Genomic DNA, 20,888 nt, shown 5'->3' on the forward strand with positions numbered 1-20,888 from the left:
CCATTACATTAGGGCTTAGGGTAACAACATATGAATTTGCAGGGGAGGTAAACGTTCAGTCCATAATACCCTCTATTCAAAGCAAGTTACAAGGCCAGCTCAGATTCAAGGAGTGAGGAAGTAAACTCTTATTAAGTGAGGGGAAATGTGAAGTAATATTGCAAAATGGCATGGATGGCAAGGTGTGGAGGTGGGAAGTGGTGAGTGAATGATTGTAGCTATATTTGTAAACAATCTTCCAGAACATACAAAAGTAAATGTTCTTTAAATCATTCCTAATACCACTGTCAAGAGATAATAAAGTGTACTTCCTTCCATTGTTTTGTCTCTATATATAGTTTTTTAGAAGAATATGATTCACATTTTAGAATTAGATTTATTTTCTGTTAATTTCCCTTAAAATTATGTTATAGTTATTCTCAGGTATTAAATATTCCTTGACAATGTGGTTTACTCCATGACTCAAAGGAAACCAATGTAAGTTGCTATGTTCCAGGCACTATGCTAAGTATTTCAGACATTTATCTTGACTAAAAAACAAGTTTTTTATTAGGTTGCAGGACTCACAACTAGTTTTCATGATCCTCTGGCAGCATCCTGAAAGGAATCTGGCAGATAGCTTTAGTCTCTCAGGAGACAGCTATAATGGCAACTTGCCCTGCTTCTACTACAGATGAAATCAGATAGTTATTTTTCAAAAATTAAAGTGCTGCACACTGAGATATTTACTGATGAAATGATACAGAGTCTGGAACCTCCTTTAAAGTAGTTAGGAGTTTATACATATAAAGCACGCATGGCTGTGAATTGGTAATTGATACTGAATGATGGGTATAATGGGGTCCATTGTATAATTTTCTCTACTTTTGTATATGTTTCAAAATTTCCATAATTGAAAATAAAAGGATAAAACAATAAAATAAAGATGGCCTGACTTATTACCCAAGTTTCTTACTTTTAGCATAAATAGAGAGAGAGACTTTTTCATTTGGCCATATTGAAATAAATAGACTCAGAACCACTGTGTCATAAACACTGACACTTGGCTTTAGTTCTGTATCAACTTCGATGGCTTAGAATGTTGCAGACTGCATTAAGATTATATGGATAGATCAAAGAAAGACAATTATAGTCAAAAGAAGGGGCAGCTCTTCTGGGGATTTCATTGATGACATAGGCAGGGCTCTGCAGCTCTGAGATAGGTCTGCCTAGAAAGGCAGTCTCTGGATGCCAGTTTGAGGTGGGGAAGATTATTAGCTTTGGAGTCAGGCATAATAGACTCAACTATATATCAGTTAAGGACAATGACAAGAAATAACAAAATAGGTGACATTCATTGAACTCTCACTGTAAGCCAGGCACTGTGCTCAACAATTTATGTACTTTGTATCCTGCAATTCTAATAGCTGCCCTATTTAGATGCTACATTTTATTGATGAGGAAACTGAGCATGTGGCAAGTCCAAGACATGAAAGAAGACTAGAGAAATATATTCTTTATCCTGTATGGCCCTGTGCCCAGCTAAAGATTAGCATAGAAGATGGAGAGGAATATTAGGGATCAATAACAATCACTCCTTAGACCATGCTCAGCTGTGTTTCAGAGCTGTGGTCTTTATGGGTATGAAATGGGAATGGTAATACTCCTCAAAAGACCTTCCACATTTAAATGGGTAAAAATAAGAAAAATCTGGGCCTTTAATTTAGCACTCAGGGAGTGCTAGTTCCTTCATCCAGTTCGATGTGCTTATGTGGGTAGCAGTGGTTTGGTGCCCTGGAGACTCTGCCTCTAGACCTGACACTCCAGGTGTTGGCTCTCCCTGTGTCTGGGCCATACTGCCTTCTCATCTCCATCATACAGGATTTGCCACATGCTCTAGGTCTCAGAGCCTTTAGGCACAAAGGTGTTACCTAGAATAAACATCTACATTTTGAGTATCTTGAGCATAAAAATTGCATATTATGATCTCAGGACCAAACATGGGAATATCCAGGATTTAGGGAAACTATTGCTTCAGTGTAGATTTGCACCTGACTGTGGGGAACTATTTACCTCACAGAAATTTTCAGTCTGTTTTCCCCAAGATGGAGAGCAATTAAACACAGGCCAGTTTATGGTATAGCCTATCAGTATCTTTCCATTTGAGAAGATGAAAGTTCCCTGCTTGTAAGATGATGGATGAAGGAGATAGGGGCTTCCATGAGCTACTCTTGAAAGGGTAATGTAGGTATAACATTATGGACCTGAGTATGTCCTTAAAAAGTCAAGGGTAAGTTGAACATTAGCAAATGGAACTGTGTTTTAAGTAAGCTTACCAAGGAAATCCATGGTGAATTTTTCTGTAAGCTAAAGATGGCCTTCCAAACAATTGTTTGCGTTTTCATTCAGTTAGCAGATACTTACTGAGCACCGTGGTAGGCCTGGCAAAATGGGGTGAATATTGTCTTTACCTGCCAGAGTTGCTTAAAATATGTGATTATAAATATACAAATAATATTCTCAGGTTAACCTTAGATTAAATAATAGTAACGTTTGTTACATCAATTTAACATGCAACCTTGAAGCATCTTAAAATTGAAAGTATGTCATGTGTGTTATACTTCATCAATAGTGTATTTTTCTTACTGCTGTGATATATAAAATGGATGATTTCTTAGATTTGATGAGATGCAGTATTTGAGCAGGGCTTTAGTGTGTATTCCATGGTTTCATGTACTTTATTTCATTTAATTCTTCCTAGGAGGGAGGACAAAGTAGTCTCCTCAACTTTATAGAAAGGGAATAAGTTGTAAACAGATTATAGAAAACTTGCATGTGGCATATCCAGAACTCAAACTCAAAGTTGTATTTTTTCTTTCAAAGCTGGTGGTTTTTTCACCATGACTTGGTGTCTTTTTAATCAATATACACATATATTTATACACATACACATGTGTGAACACTATAGAGGCCAATCTTCTTTGAAAGTGAGCTTACTTTTGTTTACTTCTAGTGACTTAAAACTAGGCCAAATAATAGCCAATAATCAGTTTTTCAGGAGCATGATTACAAAAAGTTTGCCTATTGGGAAACCACATTAAAGGAAAACTTAGGTTTCATTGAGCAGAGCCTACCGTGTGGGCAGTAAAGCAGGCGTAACTTCCGTAAGATGCCCAAACCATTTTTCACTGGCCACACTTAGGTTGGATACAAGGAATGACACAAATGTCCTCCAGCTTTCACATGGACCACTGGAATTGCCTCTTCACACTGGTGCAGTGGCCAAAGCATTAAAAAGACAGGAGTTTGAATCCTAACTGACAACTAACTGTGTGATCTTGGGCAAATTACTTACTCTCTCCAAGTTTGATTTAAAATAGAGGTAACACCTTTGCAGATTGCTGGGAAGGTGAGATACCTAACATATGGTAAGTCATCAATGGTAGTTATTTTTTTTATTACTACTAAAGTTTCTAGGAGGCAAAGGTTTCAGGGTATTGGATTATTTTAAAAAATATGCCCTGTCTGGAAAACTTGTTCTCTCTTCTGGGAGACTCAGCACACCCATTAGGCACTAGGAAAAAGCCTCATTTCTAAGGAATATTGTAGGCGTAGTTGATTTTCTTCCATTAAATACCAGCTCACTCAGTTTTTCCAGTGTACTTCTTCATATCTCTTCTGTATTGCTCTATGTGTAACTTTGACAGCTGCCACTGTTGTTGTATGTGTTCTATAGCAAAACCTTAATCAACTGAGACTTAGCAAATGGAAAACTTACATGGTCATGGTTTTCCCCTCTGGGCTTCATTTGGAGGAGAAAGAGGGAAATGACAACTAAAATTTTAAGAGGGATAGGAATATTTGAGAGCTAGAGTGAATTCTGTAATGCAACACCTTCAATTTTATTTCTAAGAGAAGGGAATGATTAGGAAGCTCACTGCACTAATTAATAACAGAGTCAGGAGAGGATTCCCAGTCCATTGCTGTTTTTTCTGGATGGTGGCATGAAGATGTGGCTTTGGCATCTGTCTTGGTGCTGTTACTCCTCCAGCTTTTGCCACTACCGGTTGCAAATTCAAAAGCCTGCAAGTGCTGGCTGACAGAGGAATGAGTGGGGCATGCTGGGTCTCCTACAATGAGAAGTGGTGGGGAACTGTGGCACTCAAACTGGAACCTGTGTCCCTTCTCTGAAGGCATCTAAGCGAAAAAAAACATTTTTTTTTTTAAAGTACAGGGCAAACAAAACATGTCTGGGGCCAGATATGGCCTATTGGCCCCCAGCTTGAGTGTGTTGCACCATCTATATCCTCAGGCTTCATTCAATAAGGAGATAATCTGAATTATGTATGCGAGGCATGTTGCCAAATAAGTTTCAATACTAGTCATTGATTCATATTACTTAGGGCAGAAAATGGAAGAAGTGCATTTTAGGAACCTGATCATAATACGTTTTGCAACAGAGAGAACAGAAGGTCAGCCCTCATTTACTTCCAGAATTCCTTGTTGTCCGATTATCCAAGTGAATACAGATGTCACAGTGCTTAGGGCATTCACAATTGGGAACTATAGGACCTCTCAGTACTGGAGGTTCTGCCATACATAGATAGTCAAACGTTTATAATGGACCTACAGTGAAAAATGCATTATTAGCAGAAACACACACCACACAAAGTCAAAACAGTATTTCAAAAAACAATATTTTACCATGTGCCGAAAACTGATATTTTCTGATTTTATTTTTATTAAAATAATGTTCATTAATTGCTAGTTTATTTTATAATCCACTAGTAAACTGCAACATGTAGTTTAGAAAAAAATCATGAGACTAGGTGATACTAGTACATTTTAATTTATTCACTAATTTATTAATTCAGTTGATATTTACTCTAATGAGTATGACATGTTCTTCTGGGTATCATGGGGGATACAGACATGAGCAAAACGTGGATTTTTGTCCTTAAGGAATCCAAAATCTACTAGGAAAGACATGCATGGAAACACCTAAAACCTCAAGGCAGAACAGTCACTTCACATTATATGTTATGCTTTAAAATTATCATACATTATAATGACAATAAATATCTTAAGTAGGCAGAGCAGATTTTAGCCTAATTTTACAGATAGGAAATTGTGTTTTGGAAAAAAGTGACTTATCCATGTAAAAATAGTAGAACAACAATAGTGAAAGCAGATAGCATTTATTAAGCACTTACTAGGTGCTAGGTACCGATATAATTCCTACTACAGCCATATTCTGATGGTACTACTACGAAGCTCATTTTACAGAGGAGAAAAGTAAGGCAGAGAGGCTAAGTAAGTAGCCTGCCCAAGGTCATTAAGCTGAGTCCGTGGAACTAGGATTCAATCCTAGGAATATGTTTCCACAATCTCAATCTTGACAAATGTATTATAGTTCCTGGAAATAAAAAAACACAGATCATAATCCCAGATAGGCATATACTCATCTTCACTTAAAACCACCACAAAAGTAGTGTGACATCATAGTGATGAGAGAGCATTTTTGGGGGGAGGGGATGGGAGGAACAGAGCCGGCTCCTGGACATTCCTCAGTGTGGATAATCTTCACCAGCTTAATAAAAGTGACTGAAGTGAGCAATGTGAGAGGCAGAGGGAAAGAAAGCTCTCCCCCAAAGATGATATCTAATCTTTTGGCTCTACCCAACATGTGATGTCACATTCTTGAGTTAAAGCAATTATGGAGCAATATTAATCCTACAAAAACAGGAGAGTTTGGCTCTAAATGTTCACCTTGGATTTTGCCAGTAGCCACCTCTCTTCCTTAAGCACAAGTACTCATTCGGAATCACAGAGACAAGTTTCCATTAGTATAGTCCTGGAAAAAAGAATACTTAACCTTTATTGAGTTGCTCCCATGGGGAGGCACTGAGGCACTGCCAGGCACTGAGGATAGAGCTGTATCCAAGCCAGACCAATAATAGTAATAATGGAGAATATTTGTTACATACTCATTCTATATTTGTTAGATACTAACTGAATTCTTACTTCAACTATATAATGATGGTTCTTTTATGCTCTATTTTATAGAGTAGAAAAGTGAGATCTTCATGGGTAAGTGAACTATTTATGAATTTGATTTTTAGGACAATAAAGAAAATTTTAGTGTTGAAATTTGTGTATATTCCAATTTAACCCCCAAACTAGTATTCAGGCTGTTGTAAATTAATCTAGTTTCTGTATCTTCCTGCTTTAATTTGTTCTTCATATCCTTAATTTTGTAGGGTTATTAGTAGCTATTCTGCTTGATTTTATTTATGTTATATTAAGTATAAAGAATAAAAAATTAAATGGTCCCTATAGCCCATTAATGTTTTTCTTTAAATTTGCAAACTGGGGAGATAGATATTCAAAAATACAAAGGCGTATGTTTCATCTATACTTTCTTCCAGTAGTATGTCTGCAACTCTGATAACAGTTGAACAAAAATACCTGAGTGCTTGTTTTGAAAATAACAATTTCACTTTTCAAAAGCGGTCTTTTCTAAATTGTCTTAATCCAGTGATTATAAATCCAGAATTTGTCAAGGCACATGATGGACACTAGTTATTTATTCTCCTTGGGGCTCAGTAATGAATTAAGAGAGAAGGAAACGTACAGGAAAAGATTATTTAAAATGTTATTGGGAAAGATTTACTTACTAGATTCTACAGAGTATTACTTAAGTCCAGTAACTAAGATAGCTCATGCTGATGGATTTGGAAAATTGAAAGTATACAATTTATGTTTAAAATTTTATTAGTTTTAACTGCCACCACTCAAGTCATTTGATCTTTTTGTAAATGAGCATTAACCATGACTTGTGATTCACAGGTCAGACCACACCTTCATCAGATAATGCAGTTAGGAAAACAACTGATCAGGGAAGTTAGGTTTTCCCAGAGGGACTGGAGGGATTTTTAGAAGACAGCATTCTTGGCCTCTACTGATTCGTCTTCCTGCAAGAATTTGCGTTTGAGTGATCCTTGAACAGGAAGTGTCTCTGAATCCAATTAGTTTATTTCATATAGACCTATGTAGAACTATAGCTTCCAGAAAACTCTGGGTCCCAAATGATTTGGACTGAAACCTCTTTGATGCTACAGTTTGCTTTTGTGTTCTTAAGTGATCAAAATACTAACAGTAAGAAGCCGAAAGCTATGAAGGTGGGAAGGGGAGGTAAGGTTGGCTTTGTGAATGGGCTTAGGCAAATTTACATGCGTGCATTTTTTTCTTGTTGATTTGGTGATGAAACTGTCAAATGGCTTTTGAAAAGCTCCTCACTTAGTCATTCCAAATCCTAAATAAGGAAAAGGATCATTTGTTTACTCAAGATTTCACCTGGTCTTCACCTGAAATGATAAGAATGAGACCTACTTCTGCAATCTTACTATTTCAGGTGAAAATGAGCATTTGGTAAATGTATTTTTTCACAGAGTTAGATCTAGGTTTTGGAAGACTTGAAACTTTACAATGTTGGGGTCCTCTTTAAGAAAGAGAATACAAAATAACGAATATAAAATTAGGTACACAGCCTTGAAGGGGGCTTCTGAAAAAAAGGGCCCTCACCCGTTAAGCTTCATTAACTTCTGATAAATTCTCGTCTAATAATGACTGACTGCTTTCTTTACCCAGAATTATCAAAGAAAAAAGGGAGGGGCTAGAGAATGGGAAGAAAATCCATGTTTAGATGGCTTCCCAACCGTCCCCTTAAGCCAGCTGAGTGGTATAGTCCTTTCTCTAGGTCCCAAGGTAAATGATGTCAGAACTGAAACTGCACCTGATTCAACCTTGCCTCTCCCCTGCACCCCTCACACACAAACACGCCAATTAATTCGCTTAACAAACAGTTACTAAGTAGTTATATCTACTCACTAGGTGGAATGGACCCTAACTGCCTCCTGGCGTTAGAATAAGCCAGTTCTTTGGTATCTTACTTAGGGATCATCCCCGTTCTGGGAAATGTGCAAAATACTGCTGTTTCTTTCTGCCCTAGCATTAACATGCGTTCTTTTTCTGTTCAGCTGAGTTAGAAGTCAGTCCTTCAGGACGGTAACCGTTGGAGTAGCTTTGACTTGCAGAAGCTATCAGCAAATTAGGTTAAGTTATACGAAATGGGCTTGTCTGGATCTTACCAAGAGACCCCCTGGTCCCCAAAGCTCACCGGACAGACACCCAAGCCCTTTCTTCCTTACCTCACGGGCGAAAACACCCTCTACCCAGGTCGTAGTAGTCCCCGCCCCCTACCACCACGCCCCATTTTCCGCCTTCAGGCCTCTCTCTGCGAATCTCCCCTCCCTCGCTCGCTATTTCTTCCCTCCCCGTGGGCCAGCCGCGCTTGGAGCTGCCCTGCTGCGCGGCGGGGCGACGCGGCGACACCTACAGGATTGCTTCCGGGCACTCCTCAGCCGGAGGGTGGCTGGCCGGCGGCCCGGAGCTCGGCAGGGCCGGCGGCTCCGTGGCGGCGGCACCGGGGACGCGCGCGCCCGCCGCCGCCGCCCTCCCTCCCTCCCTCCCTCGCGCTGGGCGCCCCGAGCCGCGCTCTGCCCAGGGCGGTGGCTTCGCCGCGCCCCGAGAAGCTCCTCTCCGGTGGCCGCTTCCTATTTCCCTCCTCTTTGCGTCATGTCGGGCAGCTGACTTTTTTTTTCTTCCTTTTTTACATTTAAAAAAATTCCTTCTTTAGCCCTTTCCACCTTTCACCTCCCGTTTCGTCTCCCAGGTTGATTTTTCCCCCTCATCTTTGGGCTTGCCCATGAGCCTCCTCGGGAACTACCGGAAAAAGACCAGCAGCGATGGTTATGAATCTTTGCAGCTGGTGGACAGTAACCGGGACTTAAGTGCGGGGAGCGGCGGGGGTGGCGGCAAGCAGAGAGTGAATGCCGGGGCGGCGGCGGCAGCGCGGAGTCCCGCCCAGCAGCCTCAGGACCGCGCCAGCACCACGGACAGCTCAGGTAGCGCGGCTGGCGGGAGCTGAACTCCGCGCGGCCCTCCAGCTGCGGCCCGGCCCTCCAGCCCGCGGCTCCCACCCCAGCCCTGGACTTGGGGAGGCCGGGATGCCGGCGACGGCATCTAATACTACCGGGTGTCGCGTCTCTAATTTCCCTAGTTCAGCAAGCTGGGAAACGTTAGATCAGACCGGAGGCCCAGTGACTGTAGCGAGCGCCTCCTAATCTGGCTAGCTGCTGAACACACCATCTGGGGGCGGGGAGGGAGGGGAGGAAAAAGGGAGCCGAGGGGTGGACGGGAGCGGGGCGGGGGTGGTAGTGGCGCGAGGAGCGGCTGGGAAGGAGGGCTGGGAGAGGCAGCTGCTTTCACTACCCAGCTGGATGAGGGGGAGAGGTGAAGGAGCAAGTACGTTATTGTTTTTGCAGCTTGCGGACGGTATTTATTCCAATTATTATTCTCGTAATGCTGATGTTATTTGCAATTCTGTAAAGCTCTGCTTCTCAACTCTGCTGTCTGCTAGCGTTAATGCTTTTACCTTTCTTGGACAATACCTGGGATCTAGAGCCCTTTTACACAGCTTTTATGATTTGCACAATGAACTATTTCATCTGTTGTTGGCTTTGATCTCATTTATCTTTTTTACCTTTTGCACTGAGTGTATTTCATAAACCTTTGCATGCAAGAAGTGGGAACGCCTCTAGACTTTGTATCTGGGCTTGCAACTGTCTTTTGTATTTTAGCAAGTTGGAGTTCTCTCTTGAACATTTTTTAAAGTGATTTGCCTAGCAAAACAGCCATTCAATATATTCATGTATTAGTATAGCTGTGTCCTTACCTTTTCAAGGAATCAGGATCAGAGGATTGTTTACATGGAGGTAATTTATAATTGAAATGCTCAGTGGTTTGTTCTACATTGGTAACTTTAATATTGGACAACAGAGGAAAGATTCATCTTGGTTGTTTGGAAAGTAATGAAATCAAACTGAATTTAATTCCTGTACTTTGCGAACAGATACTTGTTTCTTTTAACCATGTATGGCTCTCCTGGGCTACAATTTTCTATTTTCCTTATCTCATAAATGTGATGTAGTATTGTCCACAGATATTCAAGTATCCTAGCCTGAAAACAAATTTTATCCATACAAGCTGTTATTGAAGTTAAATAAGGTATTGGTGGAATGTTCACTCAGGACCATTTTAAATTAAAGCTAAAATTATTCCCAAGGGACTGATGGTTTCAAGGACTTTGGTATTGATGTTGTATTTGGTTATTGGATTTATGATTTTTCTAAATCTGTCGTATATAAAACCCTAACCATCTTTTGACTGGATAAAATCTCCTTAAATCTCAAAAAGAAAGATTTATATACTCCAAATGATACCACCATAATCATTTTGGGAATAGAGTGGGCTTGTAAACAAATAACTGAAATGAAAATGAAGTGTTTCCAAATGAGTGTGGAGAAGCTCTACTTCAGGGAAATGAAAGAAATATGAAATTTTATGTATTTTTCACTTCTCATGGGGACATTCATTTTAAGAATTAGAATTTGTTTTTAAAGTATGTTACATTCTAGAATAAATTGAACATATATTTCTAGAGCCTGTTAGAAGCCAGGCACCTTGCTATGCACTGTGGGGAATACAATGCATAATGAATGAGACATTCCTGGCCTCTAGAGGGCTGTCATTTGTAGGGTAGTAATTCAAATATAGAGCAGCCTATGGTAAATCCTGGATTTTTGAGGATCGTCTTTTTCACTAAACCTTACTCAATAGATTCAAAGAAGAATGAATTGTGTTGATAAACTGTTGTAACAGGAAAGCATTTTTATTAAGAATATTGTTCTTTAAAGCACTATTGCTAGGAGTTAATTCTTTAGCTTGAACAAACTAGCACTCTATGAAGAAGTGGCAGGGATTCCCCGCCCCCCACTTTGTGGCTTTGTTGTAGTAATACCATGTATCTTATATCTGTGTTGATGCATATTGGCAATTAAGAATGCAATTCAGGAGGATGCTGTTTGTTTGGTTTGAATGAGGGATTAGGCCCTGAGAGTGGAGTTTCTTTTAGTGGGTAGCAAGTTTCATTTACTAGTGCAACTATATCTGTCTTGTCTAATTATAGTTCTTCTAAGATCCTCAAAGAATGGCTTCTTGCAGTGTAAATATATCCATTTGTTTAAGACATTTAATTAAACTCATAGATCATTTCTAAAGCAGCAGTAATCAGCTCTCAACTGATTGTACTGTAACATGCTGGACAGGAGAGGTGATTCATAGGGCTTTTGCTCTAACAGAAATGTTTATGAATGGAAAAAATATCCCAAGATCCATCTAGAAAATTTAAAACTTACTTTTAATAGTACCCTACATTTGTATAGCTATTTATGATAGAACATTGCTCCAGAATTCCGTTATGCAGGATACTTGTGATCAAACCTCTGCCCTACTGTTACTAGCTGTAAAATCTAGAAAAATTTTAAGCATGTTCCCTGTTTTTAAAAGGAGAATTAAAATAGATCTATGTTTTTACCATAGATCTTCAGTTTGAGGCTTAAAACAACATGAGAATACATTTGCAGTTTTTCTTTACTTTGCCCTTCCAGTCAGATGAGGAAATTTATTCTTAGAGATGGTAGGATACTTGTTCAAGGTAAAAAAGGTACTAGTGACAGCAAGATCTGGGTCTCTGACTCCAAGGTCTAAGTTTTCCCCCATTGAACTATACCATCTTTGTGTATAGGCATAATATCGACTGATTGTTGAAATGGAGACAGTATTATCTACTTTGATTTCCCTGTGTTTTTAGATGAAAGGACAGATGTTCGGAGAAGTGTAAAGACTTTCTAAGTCAACAGACTCTCAAGTGGTAGATTCCAGAGCAGCCCCACAACTTGATGTGTTTTGCAGAGTTCCCTGCCTGCTGTGGCTAACTTTCTCTTCATTCGAATTATTCTCTAGGAAGACTGTCATTCACAGGTCATCCTCTCATATCTCAAATGGCACTGCAGCATTAGCTCAGAAACCCCATATTTTTCTTACATGCATTTCACCTTCACAAAAAATAGAACCTAAAAAAGTAGAACTCCTAATTTTGAGTCACTAAAGTGTTCCAACATTAGGCTTTACTTACCAAGTTGATAATGACAAGCCATAAAACAGTACTCCAAGTAAAATCTTTCCAGCTTTTAATGGAATTTAGAAGTATAAAGATAATGAAGAATGCTAAAATACTTTCCTATTCAGTTTGAATCTGATTGGAAGCAAAAATTATCTTTAACAATTACTGTTCTAGATAGTATTTAAACACAGCTCCCATATTTTGATGTGGGCTTTAACATTATGAAACACTTTTTGGATAATTTCATACTTTATTGAAATATTATATGCATATAAGTACTAATATTTCTTATTTAGGAATATCATCAATTGTAGGTTGAAGGCAAAATTGATTTATCCAACTTATTCAATATGTATTTAAAGTTTGAATCTTTCTGGGTAATTATTTCAGGATGCAACTCTGTCAAATTTCAAACTCTGGGAGATTGCCAGGTTTCATAGACTTAGAAGGGGAATCCCTTGAATGAAGCCTCTGAAAGCCATGAGCCCAGGATATAAGAGCCGTTGCCACCTTCTGAGGCAGTTCCTTTTGATTGTTCTTATCAGTACAGAGTTCTTTCTCTTATTTAGGCCTTTTAGCCCTCTGGAAACAAAATAAACCCACTCCTTCATCCACATGGCAACACTTTGAAAATTAGACAACAGATCTTGTTTTTCCTCTTAGCTCAGTTCTCTTCTAGGCTAATCAAAGTCAGTTCTTCACCTTAAAAAAAAAATCTATCTATCTATCTATCTATATATATATAATTATCCTAAGCTTTGAGGAACAGCTATTTATTTTTTTATGTAACAAGGTATTTCATCAATTTTTATTATAAAAATTTCCATGCCCTTGTTTAAAAAAGAATTAAAGTTTACAGAAAGGAATAAAATGAAAAATATAAAAATGTACCTTCTTTCCTCCCTGATTCTTTAGGCCCTTGCCTCAGAGATAATCCCTATTGAAAGTGTGTGTGTGTGTTTGTGTGTGTATATGTATATATATATATATATATATATATATATATGATTAAAATTGTAATAAACACAAATTTAAGGTTTTAACCATTTGTTTATATTCATTGTACAATAATGCTTAGTGATAAAAATAGCTACAATCTAGTGATTACAATTCAGGCATTATGCTAAACACCATATATATGTTCTCTTATTTAACCCTCATAAGAATTCTTTAAGGTAGATGATAATTACTTTCCTCTTACAGTTGAATAAACTGGGCACAGAGCACAGAGAGGTTAAGCAAGTTTCTTTAGGTTATACAGGCTGTTCTCATTCTGTACAGTATTGAGTAAATTGCCATAGGGAAATGCCCATAAGATTGCAAGTGAAAAATTTGGTGGTGAATGTTTCTATTTGTTTCTTCCTGGGAAGTAAGGAGAAATAGGAGTGTCTGAGATAACTGAAATGAGTACAGTTGTTTTTCACTTTGAGTCTTTTGAAGTAAGACTCATCTCTCTCTCTCTCTTGGCTTAAATATAACACAAAGAGTTTTAAAATGATGGAAATGAAGGAGACAGAGAAAAAGCAATATTGAATAAGACTGATTGAATCATAATATGACACTGAGAGAACAATATAATTGGTGCAGCTTTATAAATTTATGGAACAATATCTTGTCAATGAAAATGAGTCCTCACTACTGTCAGGATAAAGTCCAGAGTATTTTTATGTGGATATTAGAAGCCCATCATGGTACCTCTGCAAGCCAGCCCAATAGAACTTCTTGTTCCTTCTCCACTGGCCAGTCCACCTCCCTCCACCTTCATCTCTATGCTTCTGTATACACTGTTCCCTTGGCTTCCATAGCCATCTACATGTCCACTTTTTCAGATTACCTCCTACTTATTCTGCAGGACTTGTCTTCACTATCCTTACCCTACAGGGTGCATGAGATGGCCATTATCCATGCTTCTCCAGCCTGTCACAACTCTCACCACATTGAGTTGTGATATGTTGCCTGGCCTTTCTCTCCCTCTAGACTGTAAGTAAAGTTCAGAGCAAGGCTGTGTCTTGCTCACCTTTGTATTCTTGTCACTGCTTGGCATTTATTAGAAGCCTGATAAATACTTGTTGAATGAATGAAAGCAGGAATGGATTTTGAATTTTAAAAAGAACATTTATAGTGAAATATGCCCATCCAAACCTAAAAATAAGCATACAGCTAGATTTGAACAGAAATGAAGCTAGACTTGAAAGAAATGAAATTGTTGGCAGAAAAGACCAATTCAATAATGAGCACTTTTCATATGCAAGGACAATAGAGGAGAAAGAAAAGTGATTAACATATATAGCCCCAGATGCCCAAGAGTTTTCTAATGTGCAAAAGTAAAGAACTAATAAAGTCACCAAAAGACTGCTTTTTTTTTTTTTTACCAAAAAATTCAATCTATTGTATGATTCATCATCAAGGTAACTTTTTCAGTAGGTCATTAAATATATACATTTAAAAAACTAAAAAGAGATGACATTTATCTGTTGATCTGTGTGATTCTTCATTAGTACCACAAAGTTTGAATCTTAGTATTTTCAGGTTTTATATTAAATATTCTTTGGCCATCTGCAGCTGTGTGTAAGCTTTATGGTGACTTACTGCTTTTTATAACCTATACTCACCATCTTGGACTCCTATGAGAAAGACTATATCATTTTGAGATGGATTGAAGAATCCTGAAGTTTAGATTGTGCATTTCCTTGTTGGCAAAACTTATAACTCAAGAAAAAACTAAATTATAGTTATTGTATATTAAACAACTCTTGAAATTTACTTGGAAGCTTTTGACAGAGCAGCTCAATGTCTGAGGAAAAAGTCCCTCATGGTCCAAGGAATTAGGAAATTTCATGACTTATGCCAGGAGATCTGGCGATTTCCACTACCTTTAATTGCTTTACCTGACATGTCACAAGCCATAGTCTAGACCCCAAATATTTTTTACTTCAATAATACATCAAGGTGTAATTTTAAAAAGTACTAGAAATAGAAATTAAAATTCAACTGTGTGTGGTGTGAACAATGCAAGTAACCCCAGCAAGGAAGCAATCCGATGCCCCAGTGCCTTCTGCATCATGTTGAGTTTGCACGTGCAGGGTATTACTTTCAGCATGTTGCAGCGTAGTACTCTACCTGGGGGTTGGCAGGTTTGTTTGGCATATGGTATAAACCACTTCCTGATTTTAGAAATGCTATGCTGTTAAAGAAGCACATGGTAGAATTGGAGTTATTTGGCAAAAGGCAGGGTGAAGAAGTGGTGTAATAATAGTCACAGAAAGCGGATGGGTGTGCAGAAGGAGGAGCCATAATTTCAACCTGGAGGACTAGGTAAGGCCACAGAGAAAGTGCTGTTTGAACCAGAAGTCAGTAAGTGGAGAAAGGAAGGAGTATTGTTTGGGGCTGAGGGCTAAGGCTCAGTGGCATCGCTGTGCATGGTGTGTTTGAGAAAATGGCATTTAGGCCTGGAAGCTGGAACCCATACAGGTGTGAAGTGTTGTACTGGATGGCTCTGGGAAGATGGACTGAACCCAGATCAAGGTCAGCCTGCTGGGGAAGTTGGACTTTATTTTGCAGGAATTGGGAGGGGGCTGAAGGTTTGAGAGCTGGTGCGAGGCAGGGCCAACTTATTCAACAGTCATAGTGCCTAGGGACCACCATCATTTTAAGGCCCTCAAAAATGTTTTAACTTTAATTTATTTTCAAAAACCAGAATAAAACAAATGAGTATAACGTAAGGAATTCATCTTTATACCAATGCAGCAAAAAAAAATTTATAATGTTTTTAAATGGAGGAATGAGCACATGAAGACAGAAGTGCCCAGGGCCCACAAGGGTCCTTCTGCAGCCCCAGGGAGAAAGACATAGTGTGCGGATCCTGGTGTAATTTGTAGCTGTGTAAAGACTGGAGCCCATCTGCAGTTCCCGGCTGTGTGCTGGCTGCATCAGATTTACCTGAAATGCTGGTTGAAAACACAGATTGCTGAAACTTTCTGATTTAGGGAGGGCAGGGGAGAACTGAGAGACAGCATGTGCCTGGAGGTCAGGGGGAGCGAGTCAACGGCAGTGACGTTGATGACTTGAGGAACAATGAGAAACCAAGGCTGGACAGTGCCGGGCCAACTGTGGAAGAAAGGGGCAGGTCTTGAAAGCATTGTGCAGGAGAATGGACAGACTGGCAACTGACAGGAGCTGGGTGGGAAGTATAGGGGGAGCTAGAGATGGGTAGCTTGGGTGGCACCAGAGGAGATTGTATCTCCCATCTTGGCTAGATGTGGAAAATATGACCACTTGGCTTTCTGTCCTGCAGATGCACCACAAGCATACTTGTGGAAGGGCTGAATATGCTGCCAGTCGGCACAGGGTTTCACCAGGCGTTCAGCTTTTTGCCCCTTAGGCCATGCACATCTCCTGGGAAGTGCTGCGGAAGAGGCAGAAGTCCAGAGCAGGGCCTGGTTCCTGTGGGGGAGGAGTAAGGTCATCAGTGGAGACGCTAGAACTGGGCTGAGTCCAGGCCTGAGGCTGGAGGCCAGGATGGTGTAGGGTAGCCTGCCTGCCTGATGCCCATTCTCACTTGGGTGGGCTCTCAGCTCTGGTTCTTCACCTGGTGGTAGAGGCACAGGAAGCCCAAATACCAGAGAAACTTGGAAGATGATTATTAAGGAGGATTTCTCAGTCTCTATGGAAACAGACAAGTACATGAAAATCCCCTGACCCTCGGAATTCTCAAGGACTGCCTTATATCAGCATTTGGGCACTTGGGCACTGCAGCAAAAATTTTATCAGGATAGCGTCCTTATTTCTCCCTGCCCCTTATTCCTCTTTCACTTTCTCCTGCTTCTGTAGCCCTCCTTTCCTCCCTTCTTTCTTCCTCCTATTTCTCCTTTCCCTCCCTCTTCAAGTTACTTGTCCCCCTCTCTCCTCCTTTGCCTCTGCTACTCCTCTGTGCCCTTCTCTCTCCGCTGCCCCTCTGCTGTGTAGGGCTCCTTCCTTCTTCCTAGTCAGTGAGTTAGCATATTTGGGAGACTTGGAACTTCATGCTGTAGGAAGGTGTGTGGATGAGTGTAGTTCTGGGGCGTGTGTGTGTGTGTGTGTGTGTGTGTGTGTGTGTGTGTGTATGTGTGTGTGTGTGTGTGACTTAGATTCCAGCCTGCTGCATGTGGTTCAATAGGTGTGAACACTGGTGTCACTTTCCAATTTGGGTAATTGCATCTGATCTACCTAAAATTTCACTTGCCGTTTCAATTAGCAGTGTTGTGCTCTGTGACTTAATGATGAGAGGTTTTGTAAGCCTCCATCCCATCCCAGAGGTAGCTGCCTTTCATGCAGATGAAGGAAAGAATTTTACTTATTACTTTGTTGCTAGTGAGTTCAAGATAAGTTACCATTTCCATCTCCTGCTTCTCCTACCTCACCCCCACAGGAAAGCAGATCTTTCTCTTCCCCTCCTAATTGCTAAAGCCTAGATAAATTGCTCTATTTTGAACCCTTCCAAGTCCAAATTTGTGGACACTCTTGAGCAGTGGGGACATTAGGGAACCATGAGTCAGAAGCCTCAGACAGAAGCTCTGGCTTTGTCAGTTACAATCTGTGACCTTGAGCAGGTAACTCAAATGAGAAAAATCACACTGACTGTGCCTGTCTCACAGGCAAGGTGAAATGTGAGAATGAAGATGAAAGTACTTTGCAGTTGATAATTCTTCATTCATTGATTTCATAAATGTCTCCTGTCTGCCTACTATGTAGCTGTGTTCTAGGCATGGGGGTATGGGGGAGGATGACACAGATAAGACTTCGATACTTGTGGATTTCCATTATAGTCCAGAAGACATACCAGAAACCAGTAAGCAAAGATTAAGAATTATGTGGTATGCTGAATGCCACGGAGGGACTAGAATGAAGGAGAGTAACTAAAGTGGAGATGGAGGAGGGAGGCCTAATTTACAGTGTGACCAGGAAAGGCCTTTCTGTGGAGATAACATTTGAGCTGACACCTGAAGAAACAGAAGCAAACAGAAAAAAACAAAACAAAATGGAGAAAAGGAAGAGCTGGGTATAAAGCATTTCAAGTAGTAGGTACAACAAATGCAAAGACCCAAAAGAGGGGCAAAGCTTTGCAGAAAATATATATAATTTATATAACTGGCACTTAGTGAGCCAGGAGGAATGACAACAAATGAAGTCTGAGTTGTGTTTTTAAGAGATCATTTTGATTGCTTGCATCAAGAAAGAATTGGAGTTGGCTTCATAGGTATTTCAGATTGTAGACAAGATTTTTACACCATAGATGATGTCAGCAGCTGTATTGTCTGACATTAAAGTTAGCCTTCTTTTTTCAAGGTTCAAATGAGCTAACATTTTCACAGCATCTTTGTGTTGGCAACATGTTTTTTTATACCCTTTAATATTCAGTTCCTATAGTTATCCAGTGTAGGTGGCATTAACAAAATGTTTTAGAGATGAGAATCTCTGTGAAGTTTAATGAGCTGATATGTAGCCTGGCTAGCCTCAGGGTCCGGGTCTTCTGCTGTATTAGAGTATGGCAGAGCTTTGCAAAGGAGGTGTGTTGACATCTTGGACACCCTGTGGCCAAGGTTTTTCAAGTACTTTAGGAGGAGACAAGCTGGAGGAATGGAATAGGAAAAATTGGGTTTCGACTGCTTTGGAAGTTGGCTTAGGTTGCCTCAAAAAGTGTATCAGGATTTCACTTTTATTGTTGGTCTTAAAATCCAGCTATTAAATCCCCTACCAGGGCAGGAGCCTAGCTTTGTCTCTCAGTGTGCCAGGAGAGCCCTGTCTCCATTATGCGTCTCCCTGGCACACAGAGCCCGGGAGAGTTTCACACACTGCCTTGTTTTGTGAGCGTTTGCAGTTGTAACAGAAGACAGTTCTATTTCGTTATGTTGCTTTGTTTTCAAGCCATTGCATGAGAACCGGGCGTCTTGTCTCTTAAAACCAAAACAAACAAAAAACCACGTGTTTTGTTAATAACAAATATTCACGTTCATGAAAAGAAAATTTAAAACAATTCAGAAGGTGGTAAAATGAAAATAAAAGTTCATTTCCTTTCTCCCCAACTTTTCTTTAACTTCCCTCCAGATGTAATTAATATTAATGGTTTATCTGAGTATGCTTGCAGAATTTTCTATGCATATTCAAGCTCATACAGAACTATATAGACACATGCAGATTCCTGCACATTAATACATGTGTATACACACATTCATATATAATATATACCTGGATATCTTGGAATCCTTCTACACATGTTGTTATATAACTTGATTTTTACTTAACATAATGGGTTGGATAACTTTCTACATTAGTACCTAGAGATATATGTTTTTTTCTATGTTGGCTGCCTTGAATTCTTCTATTGAGGGGTAGTAAATATCTTTGGGATAAATTCTTAGAAGTGGAATGGCTAGGAAAAGAGCCTATGCACTTCACATATGCCAGATTGCTGTCTAAGAACCTTGTCTAAACTTAAATTTCTGTTAACAGTGTATGAGACTATTTACTTTCCCACGTCCTTGCCAAAGCTGAGTATTATCAAACTTTTTCAGTTTTGGCAGTCTCCTAAGTGAGAACTAGTGGTGATGTTCACTTGAACTGGCTGTAAATGTTGAACCTTCCATGAGTTATTTTTGTTGCTGGAAATGGGTTTTAATGACTTTTTATTACATAGGTAATACATATTGGGGGCAAAACAACTTAGACAATGCAAAAAGGCATGAAGAAAAAATAAAAATAACCAACAAATTTGTTTTCTATGGATGATCATTGTTAACATTTTGGAATATATCCTTTTGTTTCTTATCTATGTGTACAGTACGAATGAAAAGATTTTCTATTACCTTCTTGGCTCTGTTGATTGTGGCTACTAGTTTTCTTGTAGAATACTGCAATGCGGCAGTGGAGAGAGCATTGGAGTTGAGCCAGTGGTTGTTGAGATTCAAGTTTTGACATCACTGACTTGCTTTTTGACCTTAGGCAAGTCATTTTACTCCCTTGAGCCCTTCTGCAAAACAGATAATGCCTTTCTTATCAAATTGTTAGGAAAATCAAATGGGATAAGGTATAGAAAAATGCCTAAATCATTCTCCATAATAGATGCTTGATAAGTATTGGCTGTATCAAGAGGTTGAAACAAAGTAAGGCCATGTTGGCAATATTTTATTATCCTAGGGTTTCTTCAAGGTGGATCATTTTTCTCTCTTCATTTTACAAGTTTCTGAGTATTTTCTTTGTTATATACCTTCTGGAATTGTCCATAAGCTTTAAGGCAATTTGTGGTCACCGTATAGTCCTCATAAATATGTAAGAAATTTGTCACCAGCACTCTCAGTTGAGGCAGCCAACAGGCTTGATACATTATGGAGTGCTCAGAGCAGCTCAGATTAAAGAGATTTTTGAGGGTAGAGGATAAAACCCGGGAACTTCCCAAGGAAGAAGGAAACTAGCATTGGTGCTCTAAGCATGATTAGGCATTGCCTGTTTTTAATCTTTATTTTTTTCCCAATATTTCTATAAAACCTAGTTCATGTAAAGCAGTGGTCCTCAATGAGGGGCTATTTTATGCTCTCCCCACCCCCATGGAACCTTTGGCCATGTCTAGAATCATTTTTGGTTGTCATGATTTCGGTGGGGGGGAGTTGTTGCTGGTGTCTACTGGGAAGAGGCTGGGTTGCTCTTAAATATCGTACAGTGCAGGGAACAGCTCCCACAGCAAATCATCATCTGTCCCAAATGTCAGTAATGGGAAGGCTGAGAAATCCTGATACAATGGGAATGACTATGTTGATTATAAGTTGAAGATATAAAACTTGGTAAAGTATGT

General features: G+C 39.5%; 1 protein-coding gene across 4 annotated transcripts in view; it reads left to right on the plus strand.

The window, feature by feature from the left end:
* Positions 1-20,888, plus strand: part of DNAJC6 (DnaJ heat shock protein family (Hsp40) member C6) — a 144,963-nt gene that overhangs the window by 29,854 nt on the left and 94,221 nt on the right. Inside the window, exon 1 of one of the 4 annotated variants that reach the window (XM_036911317.2) lies at positions 8,507-8,945. The exons of 2 other annotated variants lie outside the window; for them this stretch is intronic. In XM_036911317.2, the coding sequence (XP_036767212.2) occupies positions 8,747-8,945 (199 nt within the window). In that variant the 5' untranslated portion in view covers positions 8,507-8,746. Of the gene's footprint in view, positions 1-8,506; positions 8,946-9,356; positions 9,376-20,888 lie in introns of those variants that run through there. One more of the 4 variants, XM_036911319.2, reaches the window with a different exon arrangement.

The sequence above is a fragment of the Manis pentadactyla genome, chromosome 4 (assembly GCF_030020395.1).
Source record: "Manis pentadactyla isolate mManPen7 chromosome 4, mManPen7.hap1, whole genome shotgun sequence".
Lineage (NCBI taxonomy): Eukaryota > Metazoa > Chordata > Mammalia > Pholidota > Manidae > Manis > Manis pentadactyla.